The sequence below is a fragment of the Rhipicephalus microplus genome, unplaced genomic scaffold (assembly GCF_043290135.1).
Source record: "Rhipicephalus microplus isolate Deutch F79 unplaced genomic scaffold, USDA_Rmic scaffold_19, whole genome shotgun sequence".
In the NCBI taxonomy this organism is placed as follows: Eukaryota; Metazoa; Arthropoda; class Arachnida; order Ixodida; family Ixodidae; genus Rhipicephalus; species Rhipicephalus microplus.
In genome coordinates this window covers 4,152,154-4,177,312 of record NW_027464592.1, presented here as the reverse complement: position 1 = coordinate 4,177,312, position 25,159 = coordinate 4,152,154, and the positions used below count along the sequence as shown (strand labels likewise).

General features: G+C 46.3%; 1 protein-coding gene across 1 annotated transcript in view; it reads right to left on the bottom strand.

The window, feature by feature from the left end:
- Nucleotides 1–25,159, bottom strand: part of LOC142785204 (uncharacterized) — a 145,726-nt gene that overhangs the window by 34,528 nt on the left and 86,039 nt on the right. The window contains exon 7 of the mRNA XM_075883653.1: nucleotides 25,019–25,087. Coding sequence (XP_075739768.1) covers nucleotides 25,019–25,087 — 69 coding nt within the window. The remainder of the gene's footprint in view (nucleotides 1–25,018; nucleotides 25,088–25,159) is intronic.

Genomic DNA, 25,159 nt, shown 5'->3' with positions numbered 1-25,159 from the left:
CTTCGAGCTGGCATCTGGGCCAGCTATTTTCCAAAAAATTATGAGCGATGTACTGAGAGGTGCCCAGGTGTTGTCTGTTACTTAGACAACATTTTAGTTTGGGGCGGTAATCGGGAAGAGCACGATGTGCACTTGAAAGGTGCCTTGTCTAAAATAGATCCCTGTGGCATGAAGCTTAATGACAAGTGTGTATTTGCTGCTACTGAAATTGCATTCTTAGGTCCTAACATAAGTGCTCGCGGGTTATCGCCGGTTGAGTCTAAGGTCGCTGCCATACTTGATACCCCTGTACCCACTGATGTTAAAAATCTCCAATCCTTGGCATTGGTTGGATATTACGCAAAGTTTCTACCACATTATGCTGATGTTGTTGAGCCTCAGCACCGCATGCTCCAGCAAGGTGAGTTTTAACTGGTCTGCTGAGGTCAATGCCAGTTTCAACCAGATTAAAAAACTCTTGCTGACCGCCCGGTCATAAATATTTTTGATAATCTTTCGGTGGTGGTTCCAATGTCGGCATCCAATGTCGGCATCAAAGCAGTGCTCCAACAACAAAGAGGAGATCAGCTGCTAGCTGTTGTTTTTGCATCTAGAACATTGTCCTCGGCGGAACGCCAGTATTCAGCAGGAGAGCATGAAGCTCTTGCTCGTCTGCGGTAGAAAAATGACATGTGTATCTTTGGGGTTGGCATTTTACATTAAGAATTGACCACCAGGCTTTAACTACAAGTGTTGAAGATTGGGCGACTTGGTTCGTCGTACTTGAACTGGTATAGCGCATTACGGGGAAGAAGAAACGGCCGAGCAGACCGACACAAGACGACAGAGCGCCAACTTCCAACTGAGCTTTATTGTCAAACTGCATCAAATATGTAGACCGGCGCAAGCATACAAAACCACCCTAACGCAACGACAAGATAACACACAACATCGCACCCTCACATATCACAGATTCATAGGCGGTTAATCTGATTAAGGAAGGCCACTTCATGTTCAGATAAAACCAAAGAAGGGGCGCTAATACACGTGCTGCCAGCTCTTGCTATACAATGCGCTTCTATAATTTCTCGAGTTAATTGTGACGGGTGCTATTTTACCACTTCACATTGATCAAACATGGGGGTACATCCACAATCGCGGCAGTGTATTCCAATGTGGCCCTGGATTGCTTTGTGAACACTATAATGGTGCTCTTTTACTGACCGCTTTTATTGACTCGTGAGTTGCCAGTTGACAATAGCTTACGCTTTTTAGATTTGAATTTAATTTTTTCACCTGACCATGCGTGCTGGCTATTTGAACCTAGAAATGGAAAACCCCTTTTACCCTATGACTCTTCCCATTCGAAGTTAGTTAAGCGCAGCATCACAAATCTTTCTCTCATCAATCCTCTTAGGAAATCGTGTCACCATGTCATGCAGCGCAGCTTTGCAGCTCAAGTTGAAAGGCTTTTGAGTGCTGGGTACCCAGCTATCCTACTAGCATCTATAGCTGAAAAGCTATTAAAACAGATAAAGAAAGGCTACAACTCCGAGGCTCAGCCGGAATCTAACGACCGAAAAAGACCCGTAGTTTTACCCTACGTGCATGACATTTCCCACCGGCTAAAAAAGATAGGGGAGAAATGCAGCGTCAAAGTGGTGTTTTCAGCGCCGGATAAGTTACAGCGGCTTTGCAAAGCATTCAACCCTCTCAAATCACGTACCACTGGTTGCGCAACTAAGCACAAAACTCTGTGCCGTGTGTAGCGGGGGTTGTTTACGTGATTCCATTCTCATGTGGTATGTGGTATTTCAGCCAAACGGGGCGATGCCTTAATGAAAGGCTAAAAGAGCACCATTATAATGTTCACAAAGCAATCCAGGACCACATTGGAATTCACTGCCGCGATTGTGAATGTACCCCCATGTTTGATCAATGTGAAGTGGTAAAAAAGAGCTGGCAGCACGTGTATTAGCGCCCCTTCTTTGGTTTTATCTGAACATGAAGTGGCCTTCCTTAATCAGGATAACCGCCTATGAATCTGTGATATGTGAGGGTGCGATGTTGTGTGTTATCTTGTCGTTGCGTTAGGGTGGTTTTGTATGTTTGCGCGGCTCTACATATTTGATGCAGTTTGACGATAAAGCTCAGTTAGCGCTCTGTCCTCTTGTGTCGTCGGTCTGCTCGGCCGTTTCTTCTTCCCCGTAATGCGCTATACCAGTTCAAGTACAAGCTTTAACTACTTTGTTGTCAGCTGGCGCGGGGCGGGGCGAAGCCCCTGGCAAACTTTGTGATGGTGCGCTTGGCTGTTATAACTTTTCTGAACAATATCGCAAAGGTGCCGATAATTCGTAGCGGACGCATTATTTCGGCTGCCAGTCCAGCTTCCACCAGCACAGGCGCTAGAAGAAGATAATTTCTTTAGTTGCTGCATGCTTAAATAAGGAAGAATTACAGACAGCCACTGCTAATGATGGTACCTTACAGCAGCTTATTCAATACATTGCTGAAGGTGGGCCTCTAAAGAAGCATTTGCATTCAGTACTTGTACCTTACTTTGCAGTGAAAGACGAACTGTCTTATGCAGATGAGCTTATTTTTCATGGGGAATATGTTACAGTTCCAGAAACTTGCCGGGGGCAATTGATTCAGTTAGCCCATGAGAATCATCCAGGCATGATTCGTACAAAGCAGCTGCTTCGTGACAGGTATTGGTGACTGTGCATTGACAAACAAGTGAAAGGTTTGGTTCGGAACAGTTGCATCTGTCAAGCTGCCGACAAATCGGCGAAACCTGTCCTTGCACCGCTACAACCAGTTCTTTTTCCTGAGAAACCGTGGGAGAAGTTACGCATGGACATTATTGGTCCTCTTTCAAATGTTCCCTTAGATTGTAGCTTTGCAGTCACTTTGATTGACTATTACTCCAAATGGCCTGAGGTTTGTTTTGTTTGAGACGTTGCATCTGATGCAGTCATCATCTTCTTAACTTCAGTCTTCTGCCGTGAAGGGTTTTTAGCATGCTTATTAACAGACCACGACCCCAGTTTAGGTCTCGTCAGTTTGAAACTTTTCTTTACGAACGAGGTATTCAACACCTCTGTTCTTCCAACTACTATTCTGAAGCCAATGGGCAGGTCGAGCAGTTCAACAGGGCCCTGAAAAAGTACATTCAACTAGCCCAACTAAAACACCGTCCTCTAAAGAAAGCAACTACGGAGTACTTTGGTAGTTACCGTTTTTCTGCTCAGGCCACTACGGTATTGTCCTCCGCGATGTTGCTTCATAAGCATCAACTTCGCACAGCGGTTGACATAACTGATCTGTTGTTGCCTTCTACTTTGAGGTCATTTTCGGACAATACCATAAGGACAAGAGTTTTTCATGGGCAGAAGTGCATGAAGAATTGTGTCGATCATAAGCGAGGAGCCAAACCTTCAGTCATTTAGGTTGGCCGAAGAATCAAAGTATGTGTTCCAGAGAAACAACACAAGTATAAAGGTCCGTTTACTGTTATGTCGGCAGTAGGATCCTAGACATTTGGACGCAGTGATGGATCGATTTGTAATGCTTCTGAACTTGTGATTGTCCATTCCGAATGGGAACCACTTACAGTCTTGCACCCTTCAATACCTTTGCAAAACCAGTGGCAATACTCTGCCTTGGTTCCACAATGGGCTCCTATCCCTATTCCTGCAGCATCACCATCTTTCCCTGGGGGAAATGGTATTCAGGCAACGGTTTTAAATCCGGCTGTGGTGCCCAGCCACCATCAAGTTTTACTGTGCACCGAGCATGCTTCAGAGTCCTTGGACTCGGGCTTTGTATCAATACTTGACAGACGAGCCCAGTCCCCATGCCAGTATTCTTCCTAACACTAATGAACATTCTTCCAAACCTTCAGGCTTCCATGTTTCGCATCCGGGTTCTCCGTCCCCAGCTACAGCTGAGGGATGCTTAAGCGAGTTGTCGGAATACTCAATGCTCTCAGCTGTGCCTGAGCAGCGCGTAAGCAAGCCAGTAGGCTCATCTTTACACACCGAACTTGCTGCTTTGCAAGGGAGCACTTCAGAGCACAATGAGCTTCAGCGTTCTAAGCGTTCGCGTAAGAAACCATCCAGGTTTACAGACTTTGTGGCCCGAATTCTATTTTCTTACTCGTACGTTGGAATCTGTAACATACATGTTCATTGTTGTGTGGAAGCTGTGCATTGTTTATTGTATAAAGGTATAAAGGATACACTTTCATGCTGTGATTTTTGTTGTATATTGTCTGCATAAGTGCTTTCAGCCATGGTGCGCTGTGTACAGAGTTATGTTTTTTCTTCTTCTCATGCCGCTTCTCTGTTATTCAATTAGTTACTTTAAGACAAAAGGAGTGGGAATGTTAAGGTTTGAAATACAGAAGTTCTGTGTCATTACATTCTTCTAAAATTGTATAAGGTCATAAAAGTTACTCAGGTTTTGTTAATCATTGTATAAGGATCTTAGAGCCACATGTCCTTTTCTTTCTAGGGGAATGATGTGATGTTTCGGTTTAGTTTTCATGGTTGCCAGATTTGGTTTCATGTGAAGTGTTTTCGCCCTCAGGGGCACTACCCTGTGTATATATGCGCGGCATTGTAGATTATAAAGAAGTTCCTGCTTGGCTACTGGCTGCTGCGTACCTCATGTCGGCCGGCGCTTCAGCGCTGTGCCCAGTGTTCTCTGCGCGGCGTGTTCGCCACACAATACTACAATTTTCTTTATATTTCTTGAAAAGCACCACCTTCTCAGGCCGCCGGGTTTTCACAGTAAACATGACGTTCGACTGTGACGAGTGATTAGTGCGCGGCCGCAAACGCACTTTTTGGTTCTCCACAAAAAATATACTCATATAATATGCGATCATAAAATGAACACTGAACAACTGAAATGTCTGTCCCCATTCACATTGTTCGTGTATGTGCATTTCTAGACGGGTTGAGGTTGCGGGCAAGCCGAACCCAAATTAGTAGCAGGCTGTGTGCTACTTAAGGAGCAAGACAAATGTGTGGAAGCTCGGTCTGTATAGCCTTGGCTCTAGTGCCACAATGAGTTGGCGTAATGCGTAGTGTATCTGCCTCATTATAGGGCATAAATTATTATGATACCTAAGTATTATTACCTAAGTATGATACCTAAGTAAATTATTATGATACCACTGAAGTAGGAAAAACTGCCATCACTCACGTTCCAGCAACCGCATCATTGCTGCACTGCCCGCTGGCTTGAAGCTCTTGCCGAGCGGACAATCGAACCCTGCAAGAAAGACCACTTGTTAGAATTAAGTGCTTCTCGGAAGAGCCCAAGAAGACCCTCTTGCAAGTACACTCAAACCTCGTTATAACATAACGAGATAAAACGAAATAATGGATACAAACAACAAAGTAAATGAAGTTCCCCTTGAAAGCTCCATTGAGAACCATGCATTTTAAACCTCTTTGCAATCAAGTAAAACTGACCGGTAAATGAATATAACGAACTAAATTAGTCTACAAAAAACTGACCATTGTGTGTTAAGTATATCATTTTCTGCAGAGTTTGACGCTCGTTCGGCGCGGCTCTTTTAAGGCTCCCTCACCAACCTAACAGTCACGCCACGCGCGGCCGAGAGAGTTGTCCTTTTCACACAGCCAGTAGATAGGATTGAGGAAGCGCTCAGCGGGTCACATGACTTAGAAGCAGCGCCGCGGTGCAAAGCGATTTCCCTCTCACTAAAGAACACACGATGGGGAAGCTTCAGAAGACACAATCATTCATAAATCAGAGGACATCCGTCATTAATTGAAGCAATTTGTGATGCGTGTCCGCACACGTTTGGCTTGCAGCGAATCAATCCATTACGCACGCAGTTTGCAAAGCATGGTAGCGCGCACCTAAATCTAGCACCAACACTCTCTAAAAATGACGGCAACAACTGCGTCTTCGCTGCTACCCTCTGCACCAAGAAGGAGCGTATGCAGATAGAAGCAGATCAGCATTAGAGAGAAAGTCAACTCCCCACGACAGCTTTCTTTTCTTTCTTTTTTCTTCTCTCTCCGCGCACAGCCTTGAAAGGAGAAGAGTCTCTACGTGCAGAGACGAAAAAGGCAGAAGCGTGGCACAGGCACCGCCGCGGGATTGGGCATGGTGCTGAGAACATTTTAGGAGCGCGGTATGCTGAAATTACAGTGCGTTTTTTCCCATTGGGATACATATAGCATTGACGGGACCACAGCACGTGTTCGAATTAAGCGAGATCGAATAATGAGATTCGACTGTGTTTATTTTCCGTCGCACGCGTGGTCGTGTAGTGGTACATCGGGCCACGAGGCAGTTTCCTTCTTTGCATGCTTATAGGTGTGCGCCCATCCGAGCAAACATTGCCACAAGCTGTTATATTCGATATAACGAAATAATGAATACAGTGAAATCTCGGTAGAACAAACCCCACACTAACAAACTTTTCAGATTAACAAACTTTTAAAAATCCTGCGCTGACTGCTAATAGTTTCAATGTAAAACTATTTCACTAAGACATACTACAGAATACAGAACTTTTCAGAATAATGAGCCATAATTTAGTTCCACGTTATATTAACAACGCCTCAGTACTACGAACTTATGTACTGAAATCCGTCGCGACCACTGGAGGGATACGCAAGCAGACGACAAAGCGAACGATCGCCCTGCTTTTCGCAAGACGCGCGACGGTGTGCAGGGAAAAAAAAAAGGCGACTTTCCTTTCTTTCTTTTCTTCCTTCCTCTTGTTGAAACGCCGACGCTGCAGGTTTACAAGTGAGCACAGAGGCGAGGACAACACGGGAGGGCAAGGTCAGCGAAACAGAGTGAGAGATGCGGAGCAGGAAGCATGAGCGCAGAAAACCCGAGACAGCGGGAAAGCAGAAAACAAAACGCGAGAAATTTCCTTTTTTTTTTTTAGCACCTTTTTTTTTTTTTCTTCGAAAGAGGCGATGACAGCCGTGACGCTTCAGGTTTTTCTTTGGAGGCCTTATTTTTCAGTTGTGTTCATCTCTTTTTGGTGATTACTTATCGGGTTCGCAAAGCAAGCCTGCGTTCGCTCTGCGATGATACTACAAATGAGTTCATCTCTTCTTGCGATGAAGAAGCGGATGCAGTTTTCGCTAAGCGAGACAATGAATATTCTTCAGCAACAGGAAGGCAAAAAGTAGGCTGTTGTGACCAAAGAACCGAATTGCACCACAGGAATGTGGATGAGCTTGAGGCCTTCGCGCTGCAAAATTTATGCTGCTCGCGTCAAAAAAAAAAAAAATCACAAACTTTTTGAAGTAAACGTGCATTTTCTGGTGTTTGCTTGTCCATTTTTTTTTTTCTCATGAAAAACAAGTTCAAGGACCCACCGCTGTAAAGGTAAGTCATTCTGGTCGGTGAAAAATAAGTATTTATGATTAATTTTCGAGCTTTCACTATAACGACCTTTCAAAATAACGAACAGATTTCCGCAGTCCGCTGAAGTTCGTCATACCGAAATTTCACTGTATAACGAAATAAGTGCGGCTCCCTTTCAACTTGCTGACCTGTAGGTCGGGGGATCGAATTCCGGCTGCGGCGGCTGCATTTCCGATGGAAGCGGAAATGCTGTAGGCCCGTGTGCTCAGATCTGGGTGCAGGTTGAAGAACCCCAGGTGGTCGAAATTTCCGGAGCCCACCACTACGGCGTCTCTCAGAATCATATGGTGGTTTTGGGATGTTAAACCCCACATATCAATCAATAAATCATCAATCCCCTTCAACTTCGTTATAACAAGGTTTGAGTGTAATTGACGCAGTGAATTACAGAAACACAGTTCATGCAATGAGATATGCTATTAGTGAAAGTGCAGCATTTTCATATGCGAATACAATCCAAATTTGGCTCTAATTTAGATGTAGAAAAAGGCAATACTCAATGCAGTAGCTATATAATTAGGGTCAGCGAGTATGTAGCAAAAGGTAGAGTAACAACGCAAGCAGAATTGCTCTTTCATGATCACTTATATTCATTTATACAGACAACAGTAGAATTTATTTCATTAACACACAATCAGTATGCAAACAAAATCCACAGACTGGATAAAATAATTAGAGTATTGGATATAAAATACAAAAGAAGCACAATGGGTTACCCGACGACTCCATCCTCCCGAATGCAGGAGGTGAAAGAGCATCATGATCGTGTGCAGCACACCACCGCCATTTTTAGAGTTTTCTTTGCATTTTGCTTTGCTGCGTTTTTGAAGCGAACTGGGTGAAAACTCGTATTCACAGGTCATGTTCACAATGGCATGAGTGCGAGGGCCTATCACCCTTGCTTCAAACTCCAGTCGCAGTAATGATAAGGAAAGCACACGCGCTAACTACAGTCTGCACTTTTTGTAGACAGCGGCATATGGTGCTGAATATAGTCTGCAGCTGTTTCCAACTATCATAAAGCTTCTATTGTGGCAGCTTTATCATTTAGGGGCGAAACTCCTAAGGGCCCAGCTTTGCAGCCATCTGGGCCAGTCAGTCACTGGGAGATTCGTGGGTGACTAACAAAAAAATGTACAACAATGAACTAACAGCAATCATTATTGTGACAAAACAATATAAAACACCTAGAAGTACTACAAAGCCTTCAAACTAGTCGGCGACTTCAACGTAGACATTATGGACCATAGAACAGAGCTGTGTCGTAGACTATGTCACTTAACTTACATTGCAGTAAAATTTCGTTAACAGGATGTTCACAGCAATGGCAGAAAACTGAATCAAACCAACTTCCAAATAAGAAAAATGCATTATAAAGTACACTTTCATTAATTGATTCATGAAACTTTATTGGTGTGCTGAAGCCAAGTCTTTACAGACCGAGGCGGGCCACATCCACGTCGGTACTGTCAGGCCAAGCTGACAGTACCAGGCATTATGGCTCAGCCTGACATCATGGACTATCATGGATCTTCTGGACTGCCCATAGTTGATCTTGATAACACGCGCTTTGTACCATCTTCTGCCAGTAAAACCAATGTTCTTCGGGGTCGGCAAGAGTCGCGGGACAGCCCACCAGCATGTGTCTAATTCTAATCATGCCATCGTACGTATCACACGTATCACACTCGCCTAGAATTTCACTATCAGGGTGAACTTTATTTAGAAAATACGTAGTTGGGCAAGTTCTCGTTTTGCAGTAAGTGTAGCGTGACTGCGTGAGCCCTTTTCAACATTATGTGTGGCAGTGGGAATCGCCTATGCCCAAAGTAATAATATTTTGTGATGTCGTATGTGATTAAATTATCTTTATGATCCCCGGAATAGCGGTAGGCGTCGGGTTGGGTCTCACCAGCACTGGAGTCCTCGTACCACGTCATTCGCACCCCTCGTGGAGCTTGACCTGGGTCTCGTCCTTTTGTCCCATATGCGCAAGAAATCATCGGATGTCAGCATTGATAGCCTTGACTTCATCAAAATGCTTGATTGGGCTGGTTGGTGCTCTATTCTCGACTCTTCTATCCAGTCCTGTCGTTTGCGCTGTTAAGCACTTTCTTCGTCAGCATCGACTTCGTTCATAAGTTTAACCACAGTCCTTAAAACCTGGCCCCTGTCAAAGCTCGTAATTGCTACATTGGAGTCTCTATAATTTGTATTTCTTCTAACCTGACAGTCCTCCAAGAAAATAGACTGTCATCGTCTCTTGTGAACCTGGCTGCGCCTAGCAAGTTTTCCAGCACTACACACGTTGAAGTGCTTCTTCAGCATCGTCTTCAACAAAACATAAAAGCTGCTGCGCAAGAACAAAACCTGCAACAACATCGCTAGTCTTCGGTGGCAGTTCGTTTCTATATCGTCATCTCCTAGCCGAACCGTCTGCACAATTCTTCTGTTCATTAGTGGACTGCATGCATGGACAACAGATTTTTCAGAGCAGACGTCACTAAGAACGGCCCCAAAACTACCGTGATTGCGTTCACGTGTTTGCACTAGATGAAATTCGAGAGCTAGTTAGGCTTACTGCCATACCTTCGCGCGATGTATTCCTTGTCAGTGCCTGTTGATTCATCATCACCGTGCTGCGAAGCCGCTCCCTCTACGCATAATAAATTGATGTGCTTTTAGCATGCCTGTCAGGCACTTCAGATGCAATTGAACATTTTGGCCCCCCGTCGCTTCCGAGAAGTCGGCAGTAGAGCCAGCAGTTTTCACAATGCTTTCCTAGTTTTTGTTTGCTGCACAGTCAGGTATGTTGGGCAGCCCCGGTAAACTGCAGGTACAGCCACCTGAGTGAGAACACGTTTTTTTTTGGTGTGTGCAACAGGACGTTTCTCTTGTATTTTGAATGATATGTGGTAGAGATTGCTTCTTCCAGGAACTGCTTCGCGCATGTATGGTCAGCAGGCTGAAGCTTCCGTCAGCTTTCGCAATCACCCACCGCCCGTTATCCTAGCGTTCTGGTTTACACGGAGCCTTGAAAAGCGACACACGCTCCGTACAAGTTCGATACCCCGACTTACAATTCAGGAAGAAACACCACTTGCCCCTTTCAAGGCGCAGCCAGTGACAAGGCCACCGATGTGTACTAGGAGTCATAAGCCGCGTCGAAGTACACATGCACTAAAACACAGGCAGGGCTTACGGGCACAGGAAAATGTGTGACTAGATCCCCAAATCCCATGCCTGCAAACCTTTCAGGAATATGTTCTTTCGCGCTCAAATACCTGGCGCCCCATACAGTAGCATCATCTCAACTCGCGTGACAGGAACTACTCGTACCTGAAGGTCACCGGCAAACACAATCTGCCTTTGCTCCCTTCTTGCGCGGAGTAGCAATTGTCGACACCTTGCTTATTCTTACACCGTGATCATGGCTCACATCATATAGCTAAGAAGACATGCCCTGGCGGTGCCCGATCTTACCCTGTAGTAATGTCACCAAGCTGTCCAAAAGGGAGTTTTTGCAAAGGCCACATGGAACATACCAGCAGACTGTACATACAGGTTTGCAGTTGAAACAGGCAAGGGACAATTGTTTTTCTTGCAGGCAACAACTTTTTGTCAACTTCATCACAATTGACTGTGTAATATTCATGTGTTGAATGAATCAGTGATGTTGCAGCACCTGAACTGACTTTCTGAAGTTCCCTTATGCATTGCATTTACAATAAAATATTGTGAGGAACCGGTTTATTCGGCCAGGCTCGAGCTCAATCACGCCGGTGATGATATTCTTAGATGAAGAAGATCTACAGGTGATGATGATTACAAAGAGAATAAAGAGTCATTCGCTTGTCGCGCTCACACTAATTCCCCCGCGCGGTGAAAGCGGCCGCCTGGTCGCTTGACAGTATTATGAAATGCGTCGCGCATAAGGCTTTAAACGAGATACGTGCACTATCTCTGTTCCTCGGCAACGATGATCAGGACTAGCGCTAAGAGGAGAAATGCGGTAATTGACAGGAGATGTCTGTTCGACCACCGTGTATGGCCCAATGAAGCGACTGATGAATTTGTCGCATAGGCCGGGGACGCGTAGTGGAGTCCATAGAAGAACTTCGTCACAAGGGGAAAAACTCACAACACGGCGAGACGAGTCGTAGCGAGATTTTCGAGTGTCTTGAGAGAGGCCGATGATAATACGGGCCTGGTGACGGCAGTGTGCGAGACGAGATAGGAATTCTTCAGAGAAAGGAGCCGTCGAGGGTGCAGGGGCGGAAAGGAAAGAGACATCCAGAGCGAAACTCGGCGAGCGACCATGGACGAGAAAAAATGGAGAAAAGCCGGTAGTGCGTTGAGCAGCCGTATTATAGGCGAATGTCACGAAGGGTAGAATTGCATCCCAGTTCGTGTGGTTAAGGTGAATGTACATGGCGATCATGTCCGATAGGGTCCGATGAAACCGTTCAGTCAATCCGTTGGTGTGCGGGTGGTAGCTAGAAGTGGTCTCGTGAACAGTGTTTGAGGCACGCAAAACTTGCTCGACAATGGAAGATAGGAAGACTTTGCCACGATCACTGAGGAGAATGCGTGGAGCTCCATGACGCAAAAAGATGTGGCGAAAAAAGAAATCGGCGATCTCAGTGGCAGTCCCAGATGGTATAGAAGCTGTTTCTGCGTAGCGGGTAAGGTGGTCGACTGCCGTGACAATCCAGCGATTCCCATTGGATGATATAGGAAGAGGGCCATACAAGTCGATTCCAACGACTTCAAAAGGTGAGGCAGGACAAGGAAGAGGTTGCATTTAAGCCAGCCGGAGCAGTTGTCGGTCGTTTTCGCCATTGGCAATGGACACAGGAGGCGACGTACTTAGCGACGGCTGAAGAGAGGCCAGGCCAAAAACAACGACTTCGTATTTTGTCGTAAGTCTTGTGGTAGCCTAGATGAGCAGCGGTTGGATCATCATGAAAGGCTTCCAGAACTTCACGCTGCAGAGAACGTCGGATGACGGGTACCCACTTGTTGCCATCGATGTGGTAAACGTAGCGACATAAAGCATCACCGACAAGCTTAAATTGTTTAAGTTGTCGACGGAGTCTGGCGTTTGGAGGAGTAGTAGAGCCGGTCAAGCGGTCAACAATGGTGCGGCAGTATGGGTCGACACATTGTTGTGAAACAAGGACGGATAGGGTGGCAGGTGATGAACTTAGCGCTGCGATTGGAGAGGTGCTGTTGTTTTGGAGTATCGATGGTGAATTGCTTCCGCTGGGCAAAGGACAGCGCGATAGAGCATCAGCATCTTGATGCTTCTTCCCAGATCTGTAGGTGACATCGAAATCATACTCCTGTAAGCGAAGCGCCCAGCGACAAAGGCGACCCGGTAAGTTTTTCAGCGATGAAAGCCAGCATAGGGCATTATGGTCAGTCACGACGGTAAAATGACGGCCGTGAAGATATGGTCGGAATCTTTGCACTGCCCAAACAACAGCAAGGCACTCCTGCTCTGTGATAGTGTAGTGCTTTTCTGGAGCGGTAAGAGCACGACTTGCGTAAGCAACGAAGCGTCCGCGTGAGTTTTTGTCACGCTGCAAGAGTACCGCACCGAGACCATGACTACTTGCGTCGGTGTGAAGGATGGTGGGTGCGGTGGAATCGAAGTGGCACAGTACCGGATCCGACGTGAGGGCTTGCTTCAATGCCGTGAAAGCGCTTTCGCAGTCTTCGGACCAAATGAAGGGGACGTTCTTTGCGAGGAGTTGATGGAGCGGAGACGCAAGTTCCGCGAAACCACGTATGAAGCGCCGGAAGTAAGAAGATAACCCAAGAAAGCTGCGCAGGTCCTTCTGACGTAGTGGACGAGGAAAATCGAGGACAGCGGCAAGCTTCTCGGGGTCGGGCCGAATTCCTTCTTTGCTGACAAGGTGGCCGAGAACCTTGATTGTCTTGCTAGCAAAGGTACATTTCTTGGTGTTAAGCTGTAGACCAGCTTTTGCAAGGCATGTGAGGACTTCGTCAAGACGTTGTAGATGCTGCGAGAACGTGGATGAAAACACTACTATGTCATCGAGATAGCACAGACATGTTTTCCATTTCAAACCACGCAATACGCCGTCTATCATGCGTTCGAAGGTGGCGGGCGCATTACAGAGTCCAAAAGGCATCACATTGAACTCGTACAACCCATCTGGCGTTGAAAAGGCGGTCTTCTCTTTATCAGACTCCGACATTGGTATCTGCCAGTAGCCTGACCTAAGGTCGAAGCTGGAAAAATACTCTGCGCCCTGTAATGAATCAACACCACCTAGATTTTTTAAGGCCCCTCCACGAATTCTCCTTTGACGCGTGACGTCACCACACTACGACGGCGGGAGCAACCGGTGCGGTAGCGCCATCTGACGGCAGCGGCTGCCGTTCCTGCTCGAGCGGCAGCCAGCCGCCGTTCATGCTGATTACTGTGAGCCATGGTTTCGTAGACAAAATGAAAAATACTTAATTTAACTCTTTTAGAAAATAAAAAAAATATAAAAAAGTGAGAAGTATTTTGTTTTATTTTTTTTAAACTGTGTAATTTTTAAAAGTTAAATTGAGTAGTTTTTTTTGTAATCTTTCGAAAGAAGCATTTCAGAAAGGGCATCACTATTGCTGTAAACATCACCATCGTCGTGTTTTTCTTTTCATTTGAGTGCTTTGTTTGCACCGTGGCACGTGCGTTTCATATGCATTACGTGCTGTTTCTCCGTTCTTTCCTTGCCATTTGCTGAAGCTTTGTTGACGGCCGTGATTACTTGAAGGGAACTACTGGACAACGTCCGAGAAAGTGATGTGTGCCTGTGTGACAGTTACTGAGTGATTTGTGAAAATGCCTGGGCACTGTTGTGTTCCCGGCTGCCGCGGGAATTACGACGGAGAAAAGACTGTGCGAGTCTTCACTTTCCCAGCTGATGCCGACAGAAGGAGGAGGTGGTTGAAAGCCATTCCGCGTGCCGACTTTGAACCCGGAAAGCGCTCAGTGGTAAGTCTAAAACGCGTGATATTTATTGCGCGATGTTTTTGTGGTGACGTATTAAACTATGCTAGTTTTAAGTTATGAATTTGCTGTTTCGCTCATGAAATTAACTGTCTTAATAACGCTAACATTATTTGGGTTTGGTTTTACAGGTCTGCGAGCGGCACTTTAGAGAGTCAGACATTCTGACTTCCTCTAAGTATGTGGACTCAAAAACCGGCAAAGTCGTCGAGGCAAAACTGAAGATCGCTCGACTCAGCTCCGACGCCGTTCCCAGTGTATTCCCGAACTGTCCAGCGTACCTTTCCGCGCCCGCCGCTACGTCGCGAGAGGCGCCCGCTGAGAAAAGGATGCGCCTTGAAGCAGCCTCTTTACGAGAAGCCATCGCCAATTCACTTGAGACACATGAGGAGGAGGAAACAAAGCACAAGTTTGACACCTTCCAGGCTCTACTGGAATGCCTTCCTCAAATGAAGCTTTCGAACTTTTGGAGTGTTATTTCTAGACCTGCGTGCATTCATTTTCTGAATCTTGCTCTTGAAGACGCCCCTCGTGTTTTGCTGTCAATAACGGTCTTAGAGGATCTCACGGTGAAAGTTCGTTGCCAAGATGTGCAGCTTACTACGATTGATGGCATTGGTGCCATCCCTCACAAAGTGAACGACATTCGTTGTTTGACACGCCTGCTAGATTCTGTAGAGTCCTTACATGGAGAACTTTCCTGTAAGCATGAAGACAAAATTGAGGGTTTGCTCAAGTTGGCATTTTCTCTGCTTGAAGATGCCTCAAACTGTGAACTGGCAGATGTTGAACGACTCAATGTTATCCGTTTTTTGAAAGAGCAAGTTTCTCTTCTTCTCGTCAGGCATAGCAAGCAATCTCGGTATTCTCCAGAGTTCCTGGTACTTTCGAGCATTTTATTTACAATTTCTCCGCATGCCTATAGATTCTTGCGCAGTACCGGTAATGTTAGGCTGCCCCATCCATCCACTATACGTCGTGTGTGTAATTCATACAATGTAAGCCCAGAAGCTGAGCAGCAAGGCGCTTCTTTTCTTTCGTATGCAAAGAAGCTGGTCACTACTATGAAAGAGCACGAAAAAATTGTTGTTCTCATGATGGATGAAATTCACCTGCAGCCTTATTTTGACTATAAGGGAGGAACGATTGTTGGTGCGGCTAGCAATAGCCCTAATGCAGCAAAAACAGCGCATGTTTTTATAATGCAAAGCCTACTTTCAAGTCAGAAGAATGTTGTGCACATACTGCCAGTAGAGCGCATCAATGCGGAGGAGCTGCACACTCTTCTGCGTAGTATCATTACTCAGTTGGAAAATGTTGGGTTGCGTATCATTGCTGTAATAACTGACAATAACTCAATCAACCGCAAAACAATGTCACTTTTTGGGGCACCGTGCAAACTTCAGAGTGTGTATCCACACCCTGCTGACCCTGACCGTCCTCTTTTTTTCCTGATTGATCCTGTGCACTTAATGAAGTGTGTGAGGAACAACTGGCTCAATCAGCGAAACTCTGGAACATGCATGTTCTTTCCTAGCGCCACAGAATCTAGCGTACAGCCACCCATACTTACAGCGTCATTTCGTACACTTCGAGAACTACACTTGAAAGAACAGGGTCAGCTCATCAAATCTGCACCGGCGCTTACGACAAAATCTCTCAATCCTTCGAATATGGAACGACAAAATGTTAAGCTCGCGCTAAAGATTTTCAACCCGTCTACAGCAGCAGCTCTTCGAGCGTGTGGGCCTAAACTTCAGCTCGAGCATGTGGCCGGCACAGCAGAGTTTTTAGAACTCATAACTAAGTGGTGGAGCATTGTTAATGTAAAAACATGCAACAAGGGCATTCGACTTCGGGATGAGCTGCAGTCACCGATTGCATCAGTGACAAGTCCACAGGTTCACTTTCTGCTGAATATAGTGGAGTGGCTAGATCTGTGGCAGTCCCTAAGATTTGACGCAGGTGTGCTCACAAGAGAGACTCACAGTGCCCTCCGTCTCACGACAGAAACCTTAGTAAAGGTTGCTGAGTATTGCCTGAATGAGCTGAACTTTGATTATGTGCTTTTAGGGAAGTTTCAGACGGACTCTTTGGAAGAGAGGTTCGGCAAATACCGCCAACTCTCCGGTGCTCAGTACCACATTTCCATCAGACAAGTGTATGAGTCTGAGCGAAAGCTTCGTCTGCAGAACGTTCTGGAGCTCCCAGAAATGGAGGCTGCAGCAGACTCGGTGGCAGTGAATAATGCTGTACTTTATGATTTTGAGATTGAAATAACGGATGAGGACTATGACGTGAAGGTGCCAAATCTCCCAGCAATCACATACGTTGCTGGCTACTGCGCCCATGCTGCATTCAAGAAGCTTTTGTGCATGGCTTGCAAAGAAAGTTTAATGCTGGATGACGACATTGAAGTTGAAGGCGGAGAGTTGATCAAGTCCATGACACGTGGTGGTCTCAAGTTTCCGCAGCCTGCCATAATAAATGCCGTTGTTACTGCGGAAATAGTTCTTGACAAACTGAGGAGCGAACAGCATGCACAGCAATTTCATGCGTTACCGAATCAAAAGGAGGCTCTCTTGGCACTCACTCATGATGCGATAAACAACAATGTTGACTTTGATGTGTGTGAAAATGGGCACAGTCCCCAGTTGGTAATGCATTATGTCCTAAGTGCAGCAGCAAACACGCTTTTGAATAACCTGTGCAAACGAAAAAATGATCAGTTGGTTGTTGAAAAGGCCGCAAGAGATAAAGAGCGAAAATTGAAGACATTGAAGAAGTGACTACTCTGCTTGTGGGTGTTGGCTTGTGACTGTTGTTCTTTTTTTATGCGAGAGTTTAGAAACTGATTTTTCATTGTATTTTCATATTCTGCATCTTTTCTTGTGTGTACTGAGAAATTTGTGGCAGCCTTCACGTATTGTATTTTCATATTCTGCATCTTTTCTTGTGTGTACTGAGAACTTTGTGGCAGCCTTCACGTATTTCATATGAGTTATTGTTGTAGCAGTTTGATAACCTTTTGCTGGCTGTTTCTTTTTCCTAAAATAAAACATGACTTGTCAAAATCGCGTGCGTGGTCCTTAAAAATTATTACGAACGTGTTTTCGTACACCTGCGCATCGATACAAAATCAGTAATGATATGCCTGAATGTTACTCGTTATACGATCAAGGAAACCAGAAGAAACATTCATTTAAACTCTGTGCAATTAAACCACGATTCTGCGACCGAGTAAAACGTTTATTGGAGGCGACTGAAAAAAGAAAAAAAAAAACGTCACTGGCCCTTCCTCAGCTTCGAAAGCCTTCAGGCGCACGCGGAACTGCGTCGAAAGCTGTGCGCACGCGCAAGCCGAACCTCCAGAGCCGTCGTAGTGCGGTGACGTCATGGAGCCGTGGAGGGGCCTTAAAAAATCTAGGTGGTGTTGAATGAATCCAGTGCATCGTCGATCCGAGGGAGGGGATAAACATCCTTGCGCGTTATTTTGTTTAGCGCACGGTAATCGACGCAAAAACGCACTGTCCCATCTTTCTTTTGAACGAGAACAACTGGGGATGACCAGAGACTCGAGGAAGGACGTATGATGTTACGTCGTAGCATGTCTGAGACGTTTTCCTCGATGATCTTGCGTTCTGCCTGAGACACACGATATGGACGCCGATGTACAATACGAGAGCCGTCAGTCTGGATGCTGTGAGTAGCGGTGGTAGTCATGCTGAGGGCGGGCGAATTCACGTCAAATAGAGAACAGTGTCTATTTAACAGGGCGAGCAAATCTTCAGTTTGATCAGGTGTTAAGTCATTGCTTATTGTCGCCGACACAGGTGTGGCAGAGGCATTGAGTGGCAATGATTGCGATTTCGGAACATCGTTGTGGTTGTTGTTCGGAAGAGTAACAATCGCAACAGGCTCACTGTCGACCGCGCAAGATACTGTTGAGCCACAGGGGAGCAGTACACACTCTGACGTTTGATTTATGGCGGTTAGGTACGTACACCCATCGAAGAAGCGAATAAGCCCCGGTGTGATCATAATGCCCCTACGTAGGGTATGACCGTAAGGGAGAATTAGTACGTCGCCATCCACAATGTCGGTGCAATTAACACTTTTAATTTCTTCGATGTATGGCCGAAGTACGTAATCTGACGTGGTGACAAGTCCGATGCGTCCACCTTGTTCAAGCGGAGAAGAGTCAGTGGCGTTTAGATGCAGGAGGCGCTGATCACATGATATGAAAGCGGACGCAGAAGACAAGAAATCCCACCCAAGAATGAGAGCGTGGGTGCACTCACGAAATACCGCGAAAACAATGTGATGACGAATGCCTTCTATGCAGACACGAACAGTACACTGTGCAAGTGAACGAATGAGAGCGTTGGTCGCCGCACGTAGAGGTGGGCCGCCATAAGGTGTGGCGACTTTTCGAAGGCGGGAACAAAAATCAGCACGAATATGTAATCGAAACGGCAGCGCCAGTGTCTACAAGAGCCTCAACACGTACACCTTCTACGCTGAGGTGCGTAGTAAGGTGGTGCACGCACTGGCGGTGATAACGAAGCCACAGGCGTATGGTCTGCTGTTGTAGGCACAGAAACGGTGGGTGCGGCAGAGAGCGCGCCAACTTCGGCGTACGTGCGCGTCTGGCGCACACAGGGACTGTTGGAACACGTCACATGCGATGCGGAGGCGATCTCTTGTTTAATCAGGTCTCGCAAGCTATCTTTTTCAGGAGGTGAAGTAACTTCCGCAGCACAGGAAGAGCAGCGCCCGTGCAGCTCTTCACGAACGATGTCGCGAATAAGCGCACGCAAGTTGAGGGGTGCAGGCAAAGGAACGTCGGTGGCATCGTAGCAAAGGCGAAGAGACTGAAGCTCGTCAAGTCGCTGACAGATGGTTATCACGTCCTGGGTGGTGGCAGGATTTTGCGTGGCGAGGGCGTGAAAGGCGACGGTGTTAATGCCTTTAATAATGAGGCGTATTTGGTCGTTTTGAGACATGCCGGTGTTAACGCGCTTGCACAGTGCAAGGACATCCTCAATATAAGAGGTGTAAGATTCACCCGGCAGCTGCGTGCGTTGAGCGAGTTTCTTCTTTGCTGCCTCAGTGCGAACTGCAGGGGCACCAAATACCTGACGAATTTGCTGCTCGAAAGTGTCCCAGTCGGGAAGATCTGGGTGGTGGTTCCAGAACCAAGTTTTCGCAACATCGGACAAGTAAAATGGGACGCTGCGCAACTTGTGTGGATTGTCCCACCTGTTCAAATCGCTGACGAGGTCGTAGTTCTTGATCCAGTCTTCGACATCATCGCCTCGGATACCGGAAAACACAGGTGGATCACGCAGGCGAGTGTTGTTGGACGGAGCGGGTGGCGGTGGCTGCAGTAGGACGGCGACGTTGGATGGGCCAGGGTTTTCTTGGGCCGCCATGGCAGGGGATTGTACGCGACGACCCGAGCGGAGCTCCAGCGAGAACGGGCGAGAGGACTTGAGGGAACGAAAAGCACAGTCCACCACTTGTGAGGAACCGGTTTATTCGGCCAGGCTCGACCTCAATCACGCCGGTGATGATATTCTTAGATGAAGAAGATGTACAGGTGATGATGATTACAAAGAGAATAAAGAGTCATTCGCTTGTCGCGCTCACAATATTTACATAAACAAATAAGGTTATTATAACACTTACATGTCTGTGTAGAGGAGTCCTTCACTTCATGGCGCTGAAGGCCTCCTATAAAGATACACAAAAGAAAGAAAAATTTGAGTACATCTATTCGTTCAAATATATCTAGCATATTATTACCACACACGTAATTTAGGTATGTGCATCTGTGCAGCAGGGAACAGGGAGGTGACAGAAGAAGAGCATGTTCACCTATTGGCAAAGGTATCCGGTGCACATTCATTCTACACCTTCAAGCCGATTGTTACGTCGCCTCTGAATAAAATAAACCCTTCTTTTGGACATAATTGAGTAGTGGAGGTGCTGGGTACAAAACATACGTACCACAGAGCCACAGCTGTTTGAACTTCACCGGAGCCGTCGTCTTGCTGGCCTGCCATTGACAACAGTCGTCATGGCCTAGTGCAAGGGTCAAGAATCAACCGCCTCAACTATGCACAGGTCTACGCCGACTAGGCCTTACTACACGGCGGCATTAGCTTCTTTGCAACAATCAGTATGTATGAAAGACATCAACAAAACTAAAACTCCGTGGCCACGTCATGACTCATTTGCGTCCAAGCAGAATTTCGGCCAACGCATTCAGCTCGGCCCTGCCACTCAGAGGCGGGCAGCCCCAATTCAGCAAGCTGATCGCCGACCCTTCACAACTGAGCGGTCTGCACATTGGTTCGGCGAGTGTGCTTTACTAGTCTGCTACAACTGTGGCTTTTAAGTCCACACTACCAGGTATTGCAACTACCGGCAGCTACCGAGGTACGACCAATTGCCGAGATATAACCGGTCTAACATTACACGAGCACAGGCATTCCCAGGAAGTGCATCTAACGAGACCCCAGGACCCCTACGAAACCAATCTCTGGCTTCTGACCGCAGTGTGACACCACCTCCTACCCCGCGCATCAACGGATCACCGTCTCCTCGGCGCACCCACTTCTGGCCTTCTCCGGAAAACTAGTCCGAGTGGCCGTTGAAGGTGATGTCTCTGGACAGTCTTCAATTCCAACAGAAATATCCTCTTTAGCTTCCATGTTTAAAAATAAGGTTTATGTGCTTATCGATGGTGTACCAACAATAGCCTTAGTGGACACAGGTGCTATCGGGTCAGTGATGAGTCTCGTGTTCACCTGCCTCCTTGAACAAAAAGTCATGTTTCGTTAAGACCGTGCTGATACGTTTTGTGGAATGAGTGGGAATGTGTTACAACCTGTTGGTGTGTGCACTATGGCTGTTACTTTGGCGTATTAGAAATTTGTTGCAGAGTCTGCTGTTTTCCCTTGTATTACGCATGAAGTCATTCTGGACTGGATTTTCTGAAGATATGTGGTGTCACTGTCGATTCCCACGCAGGACAAATTACAGTAGACTTGTATGTCCCAGTTGCATTCATGAAGATTCCGCACTGTCAGGAAAGTGTCCTTTGCTTGTTCGTAGACACAACTGTGCCGCCATTGTCAGCAAATGTGTCCCTGTTGCCTGTTCCCCTGCAAGTGAGGAAACGTTTGACGCAACCATGGAGCCCATTCATCTCAGTTGCATAAATGAAACGTAGTGTTTAACGTCCTAAAACCACCATATGATTATGAAAGACGCTGTAGTAGAGGACTACGGAAATTTCGGCTACCTGGGGTTCTTTAACATGCGCCCAAATCTAAGCACACGGGCCTTTAACAATTTCGCCTCCATCGAAAATGCAGTCACCGCAGCTGGGATTCGATCTCACGACCTGTGGGTCAGCAGCCGAGTACCTTAGCCACTATACCACCGCGGCAGGGCTCTCAGTTGCACAAAGCAGACTGTTTCAATTATCTACTGCATGCTATCCAATGCGCAAGTGCGTACTGGTTTATGGGTGATCAACTGCTCTGATGAACCGACAGTGCTGCCGGAGGGTCCGAAACTTCCAGAGATTGATGAACATCAGGTATTCTCCTTTGGCATCCTTTCAGAGAGCAGTTGATTTCCCAGATTAGACCCATTGCCATAATCTGCACGCCAGGGACACCATTATGGCTATGATCGATAAGCCACTGAGCACCAACGAGCGTAATGAACTGGGGAGTATTCTGTGCAAACACGCCGGTCTCTTCGATTTCGCACAGCTACACACTCCACCGTCATTCCCTGCTTCTCGTATGAAGCACCGCATCGACAAGACGTCGCTGACAGAAACTATAACGTGTATTGCCTTCGGAACATGCAGTGATCAATGAATAGGTTTGTGAGACGCTCAAGAAAGATGTAATTCAAGAATCATGTAGTTCGTGGGTCGCTCCAGTAAGTCTAGTGAGGAAGAAGGATGGGAAATGGCGATATTACGTTGACTACCGTCATTTTGACGCCATCACCAAAAAAAAAAAAAAAGACATATACTTAGTCCCGCGAATTGACACTATTGACTGTCTTTCATCGGGCTCTTACTCTTTGATACCGGCAGATTACAATGCACTAAGAAAACAAGTAGAAAACGGCATTTGCCACACCAGATGGACTTTTTTGAATTTAATGCGATGCCATTCGGGTTATGCAACATGCCTGCAACTTTTGAGCGCTTCATGGACAACATTCTACGTGGATTGAAGTGGCAAGTGGGTATGTGTTACTAAGACCATTTAATTTTCAAGTGCACCTTTTGTGAGGATAACACATGCTTCGGTCTCGTGTTTGACTGCCCAAGCAAAGCAGGCTTGGTGCTCAACTCAAAGAAATATCGTTTTGAGAGCGCCAAAGACTCGTCCTTGGATGATTTGTGGACAAAAAAGGCATACGACTGGATCCCGTGAAGACTGCCGCAGTGGAGGCGTTCAAGGAACCTCACTTGATGCAAGAACTGCACAGCTTTTTGGAGCTTTGTTCACACTTCCTTCGATTCATTCCCAGTTTTACAATATTGCGTACCTGCTCACGTGCCTGCTTCAGAAAGGGCCGCAGTTTGACTGGATCCCTGAATGTGAGTCTGCTTTATCCGAATTGAAGTTTCTTTTGACGTCTCATCCAAATCTTCCACACCTCAATCCTCTGGCTACCAAGGAACTTCACACAGACGCTAGCAGTATTGATGTAGGTGCTGTCCTGATTGAACACTTGGATAACAAAGAACATGTCGTAGCGTATGCAAGTCCCTCGCTAAGCAAGTCCGAGCGTAACTACACCATCACAGGGCAAATGCCTCGCAGTGCAGCACTTCCAGTCCTACCTCTACGGATGCTTCTTTACCATTGTGACGGACCATCATTCTTTCTGCCGGTTGGTCAATCTGCGTGACCCATCTAGTCGGCTTGTGCGTTGGGCACTTCGTCTACAAGAATACGACTTCATGGTTTCCCATAAAAGCGGTCGATGTCACGCTAACGCAGATTGTCTTCCGCGACCACCATTTCCAACAACGGAATGTGAAACGGACAACTTCGACAACTACATCATATCACTGAACCAACTGTTTCCCGATACCTAGACCTTTAGGAATAAGATAAGTTTTGCAATAATTTTGCTGTCTGCTTTGCTGAAATATATACAGCTTTAATTATTATGAGACTCAAGCACTTGTGGAAAGTAGTTGGTAAAAGCCAGTTATTGTTCACTTTGCATAAATTCCTTCGTTTTTTTTATATTATTGCGATAGCAATTATATGGACACTTTGGGCTGGATTTTTCCGCCGGCGTTGGCGTTGCCGTCACTCACCATATATGTATAAGTATCTATATATATGAAGATGCAAGAAAGAAAAAAATCCAAAAAAAGACAAGGCGCGCGGAATCGAACTTGGGTCCTCTGCATCACGAGTGCGAGGCGCTAATCACTGAGCCACAGAGGAGCACGTCCTTCAACATTCAAACAACACTCTATCTATATCTACCACTTACCACTACTGATGGGCATCCCGTGGGAAATTATCGTGTCTTCAGCATTGCTAGCAAGATGGCGCAATGAGCGCACATCGCCACATCGCGCGGTGGCGCACGCTCTCATCTTTTTTGCGTACTTCGCCACGCTTAGAGAAGGGGAGCAATGATGCCCCCTCGTGCGCCCTTATTTCGCAGTGGGGAGAATCGTATGCCTTGGCTGGCCTTGGGCTTTACCTAAAAGGATTTTGTTGTAATTACCGGGTGCACCAAGGTCACTACAATCATTTCGAATCTCAGTTTTCGAAAAGCGCACACTCTGCAGACACAGGGAAGTAACAACTGAGATGCCTGTTTGCGTGCATCTGTACCTGTGAGTAGGATTTTTGCGTAATTTGCGCGGGAGAAAAGTGGGGCACAATTTGATCTGCATTCTATTCTGCGCGTGACCTTTCAAATTGTTGCTATCACGTTCATTGCTTTGCCTTTGCGGCAAAGCTGTGACTTTCTTCTTGGAAAGCACCACCTTTTTAGTGCGACAATTTTTCACAGGAACATGACGTTCTTGCGATGAGTGGTTAGCGAACGGCCACGAACGCGCTGTTTGGTTCTCCGCAAAAAATATTCTCGTAATATAATATTATAAGATGAACACTGAACAACTGAAATGTCACTCCCGATTCACATTGTTTGCGTATGTGCATTTCTAGATGCATTGACGATGTGGGCGAGCCAAACCCGATTTAGCAGCAGAATGTGTGCTACTTATAGAGCAAGAGGAATGTGCAGAAGCTTCAGACTCGCCTTATCCATACCTCTCACTGTAAATATATTAGAAAATGTTTTTCACCACCACCACCGTCTGTGTAGCCTTTTCTAGTACCCGGATGAGTTAGCATCATGCCTAGTGTATCCGCATTATTATAGGGCATGAAATATAGCGATATACAAGTGTCTCCTCGCCAGATAAGTCACACTTGTCTAGTACTAAGAAATTCGGCAGCTACGAGAAATGCCCCTAAAATAGGAGAAACTGCCATCACTCACGTTCTCGCAAGCGCATCTTTGTGTCCATGCCTGGCAAGAGAGTAAACGTTGGAGACAGTCCAGCAGACACTGCAAGAAAGACCACTTGTTAGAAATAGTGCTTTTCTGAAGAGCCCACGAGGACTTTCGTACAAGTAATTA